This window comes from Charadrius vociferus, unplaced genomic scaffold (genome assembly GCF_000708025.1).
Source record: "Charadrius vociferus isolate BGI_N301 unplaced genomic scaffold, ASM70802v2 scaffold65, whole genome shotgun sequence".
NCBI lineage: Eukaryota > Metazoa > Chordata > Aves > Charadriiformes > Charadriidae > Charadrius > Charadrius vociferus.
The window spans coordinates 2,895,911-2,900,459 of NW_009649293.1; the positions used below are offsets into that span (position 1 = coordinate 2,895,911).

At 41.3% G+C, this 4,549-nt stretch overlaps 1 protein-coding gene across 1 annotated transcript; it reads left to right on the top strand.

Moving 5' to 3' along the window:
• The first annotated feature begins 395 nt into the window (after positions 1–395).
• DSEL (dermatan sulfate epimerase-like) lies at positions 396–4,076 on the top strand. The gene has a single exon (XM_009889081.1). The coding sequence runs from the start codon at positions 396–398 to the stop codon at positions 4,074–4,076; it is 3,681 nt and encodes a 1,226-aa protein (XP_009887383.1).
• Positions 4,077–4,549: the final 473 nt, after the last annotated feature.

Consider the following 4,549-nt stretch of genomic DNA (forward strand, 5'->3'; position numbering starts at 1 on the left):
ATCACTCCGATTCCTTTTTTCAGGTCATGTTTTTCAAGTTATCAAGAGATAGTGTTTCAGTCTCTTACTGTGCATTGTCAGCCTGTGTTTTATATTCATATCTTGAAGATTGTACTTTTTCCTTTATTTTGGTATTTATGCTGTAGTGTTGTGTTTGAGAAAAGTGTGAACAGACAAGACACCTGAGATTTAAGTTTTTGACAGCCTTGTTGCTTCAATATTGTAGCTCAGATCACAAGTAATCTGTTAGAATGCGCAGTACACACTAAGTCTTTTCTCCTAAAAATATGCCTTAATATGTTCATTTTTGTACTAACTGTGTCAAAGTTTGATATCTGAACGTTGTGTTTTGTTAGGAAATGCATGCCTGGGGAAGAGGAGCTGCCTAATGGATCATGGCTCTGATGTTCATGGGGCATACTTTATTTCTAGCATTAATGATGTTTGCTGTCTTCACTTTTGAAGAATCTGTAAGCAATTACTCTGATTGGGTGACTTTCACAGAAAACGTAGATCGATATGAAAAACAGCAACTTGAAGGTCTTAGCGCTGAGCAGAAGCTGAAAAAAACGGTTCTGCATCCAAGCTTGTATTTCGACGCCGAAGATGTGCAGGCACTGAGGCAGAAGGCTCATACAAGCCATTCGCATCTGTTCAGAGCCATCAGAAGTGCAGTGATGGTTATGCTGTCCAACCCATCATACTACCTACCTCCACCCAAGCACGCTGATTTTGCTGCAAAGTGGAATGAGATTTACGGTAACAATCTGCCTCCTCTAGCATTTTATTGTTTGCTGTGCCCTGAAGATAAAGCTGCGTTTGACTTTGCCCTGGAATATATGGATAGAATGGCTGGCTACAAAAACTGGTTGGTTGAGAATGCACCGGGAGATGAAGTGCCACTCGGTCACTCCCTAACAGGATTTGCCACTGCTTTTGACTTCTTGTATAACTCACTGGGAAATGAGAGAAGGCAAAAATACCTGGAGAAGATATGGTCTGTAAGTGAGGAAATGTATGAGTACTCAAAGGTTCGTTCCTGGGGAAAGCAGCTTCTCCATAATCATCAAGCAACCAACATGCTTGCTTTGCTTATTGGGGCTTTAGTTGCAGGGGTGGACAAAGGATCTCAGGCAAATATTTGGAAACACACTGTTGTTGATGTAATGGAGAAAACGATGTTTCTGCTCAATCATATTGTAGACGGGTCTCTGGATGAGGGAGTAGCTTATGGGAGTTACACAGCCAAGTCAGTAACCCAGTATGTTTTCCTGGCTCAGCGCCACTTTGGTATTAACAACTTGGAGAATAACTGGCTCAAAGCGCACTTTTGGTTTTACTATGCCACACTGTTACCAGGCTTTCAGAGGACTGTGGGTGTAGCAGATTCTAATTACAACTGGTTTTATGGTCCTGAGAGCCAGCTGGTGTTCTTGGATAAGTTTGTCATGAAGAATGGAGCTGGCAACTGGCTGGCACAGCAGATTAGGAAACACAGACCCAAGGACGGGCCAATGGTGCCATCCACTGCGCAGAGGTGGAGTACACTACACACTGAATTTATTTGGTACGCTGCCGAAATCACTCCTCAGCCGCCTCCTGATTACGGTACTGCTAAAATGCATGTGTTTCCTAACTGGGGAGTTGTTACTTATGGGGCTGGATTGCCAAACAGTCAGACCAACACCTTTGTGTCCTTTAAGTCTGGAAAACTTGGTGGACGTGCTGTCTACGATATTGTTCACTTTCAACCGTATGCCTGGATTGACGGGTGGAGAAGTTTCAATCCGGGACATGAACATCCTGATCAGAACTCTTTCACTTTTGCTCCCAATGGACAGGTGTTTGTATCTGAGGCTCTTTATGGACCTAAACTCAGCCACCTGAACAATGTCTTGGTCTTTGCTCCATCACCTACGAGCCAGTGCAACCAGCCTTGGGAGGGACAGCTTGGCGAGTGTGCCCAGTGGCTGAAGTGGATTGGTGATGAGGTTGGAGACTCAACTGGAGAAATCATAACAGCCTCCCAGGCTGGAGACATGATGTTTGTGAGTGGTGAGGCAGTATCTGCTTACACATCAGCAATGAAATTGAAAAGCGTGTATCGCGTTTTGCTGCTCTTAAATTCTCAGACCTTGTTAGTAGTAGACCATATCGAGAAGGAGGAAGACTCTCCTGTTAATTCTGTCAGTGCCTTTTTTCATAATCTTGACATTGATTTTAAATACATACCCTATAAATTTAAGAACAAATACAATGGAGCTATGATGGATGTGTGGGACGCCCACTACAAGATGTTTTGGTTTGATCATCATGGGAGTAGTCCTGTTGCTAGGATACAGGAGGCAGAACAAGCTGCTGAATTCAAAAAGCGATGGACTCAGTTTGTAAATGTTACCTTTCCAATGAAAAACACACTTACAAGGATTGTTTACCTTTTCTATGGCCCATATGTCAATGTTTCTAACTGCAGACTCATAGATAATGCAAAATCTGGATTTCAGATTTTGCTCAGTGTCAACAACACTGAAAACACCATCTCTGTTGTGACTGAATATCAGAATTTAAAGACAAGGTTCGATTACTTGGGATTTGGTGGCTTTGCCAAAGTAGTTCATGAAAACAAAGTGACCAAGTTTGGTCTAGGTACTGCATCTGTTGAAAAACAGATAAAAAATAATAGGGTGGTTTTCCCATTTGGATTCAAAGTGAGCATAATTGCAGGGTTAATTTTGGGTGTTAGTTTGGTCATACTGGCTTTTCAGTGGCGGTTTTACATATCCTTCAGTAAAATGTTGCGTTGGATCCTGATACTGGTTGTCACACTGTGGCTTATTGAATTGGTGGATGTGTGGAGCATGTGTACTCAGCCCATCTGTGCAAAATGGAGCAGTGACATGACAAGGCTACAACATGATAAAGGCAATAAAGCCAAACAATTAGAAGGAAACCATGTTGTTTTGCCAGATGTGATCATTACTGCACTTCCCGCCTCTGGAGCAGAAATTTTAAAACAGCTGTTTTTCAACAGCAGTGACTTCTTATACATCAGAATACCTACACCCTATCTCGAAATTCCTCAGACTGAATTTGAAATTGATTCCTTTGTAGATCCATGTGAATGGAAGGTTTCTGATGTCCAGAACGGTCATTTTCGTCTTATCCAAGGGTGGCTCCAGTCTCTAGTTCGAGGCACAAAATTACATTTACAAAACATTCATTTGTATGAAGCCAGCAGAAGTAAAGTTGCTCAGCATTCTGCCATAAGCAAGGACAAAAGGAAAAGATTCAAAAAGAGAGAATCTCTGTCAGAGCAAAGAAGCAGGGCAAGAGGGAGTCCAGATAAAGATGCTGAATATATTAGGGAACTGAGAAGGCACCTCGTCTATTATCCTAATGCACGACCTGTGCTTAGTTTAAGCAGTGGGAGCTGGACGTTAAAGCTTCCCTTCTTTCAGGAAATCCTAGGACCATCAATGAGAGCATTATACATAGTAAGGGACCCACGGGCGTGGATCTATTCGATGTTGTACAAAAATAAGCCAAGCCTTTACTCCTTGAAAAATGTTCCACAACGCTTGGCTGCAATATTTAAAGGGGAAAATGGTAAAGGAAAATGTAGTGTAAATGAAGGCTATGCCTTTGAATATGAATCATTAAGAAAAGAACTTTCAAATTCTAATTCAAATGCTGTTTCTGTCTTGTCCTATTTATGGCTAGCAAACACAGCAGCAGCACTGAGAATAAATGAGGACTTGCAGCCAACAAATTATCAGCTGGTCAAGTTTGAAGATATTGTGAGCTTTCCTCAGAAGACAGCTGAAAGAATTTTTGCCTTTCTTGGTATTCCTCTTCCTCCTGCTAGTTTAAACCAAATATTATTTGCCACCTCCACCAGTCTTTTCTATCTTCCTTATGAAGGGGAAATTTCACCAAGTAGCATTCATGCCTGGAAACAAAACATGCCCAATGAAGAGATTAGACGGATTGAAGATATCTGTTGTTCTCTAATGGACCACTTAGGATACCCAAAGTTTATAGAACAAATGCTGCCGGTCAGCAGAAATTTGCACTAATGATCTCTGACTCCCAGTTTGTGGATAAATATTACAGAAGTTTGTTTATTCTTGTAAAATGTGTACAGTCTGGTACTTTCAGAGAGATTATTTTAAGAAAAAGATAGTTGTTCTTGCAAGTGTGGGGTTTTTTTGTTTTGTTTTATTTTTTTAAAAAACCTTGTAACTACTTTTGCTGCCTTTCAAAAAAAAGCTGTGTGAACCTTCGTAGAACTACCAGCTGGGGACTCTATAGCTCAGGGGATTAGTAATAGAACATGGAGCTTTTCACCTCCAGCTCACCAGTTTGACTCCAGCCCAAGTGGTTAGTTCCTGAAAGTACTTACCATCTAATGATTGTAGGACAGCTTATATGAAATTAAACTGGTTAAACTGGCCCAGTTCCCAATGGTAATAATTAGACCCCTTGGATGGGTTTACTGATGCATTCTGTCTGTGTCTCACTGGTCACTATAGTGGTACAGAGTAAATAA

Bases quoted from the DNA above. Each gene is read 5' to 3' on its own strand.
- DSEL (XM_009889081.1), top strand. From the start codon at position 396: ATGGCTCTGATGTTCATGGGGCATACTTTATTTCTAGCATTAATGATG.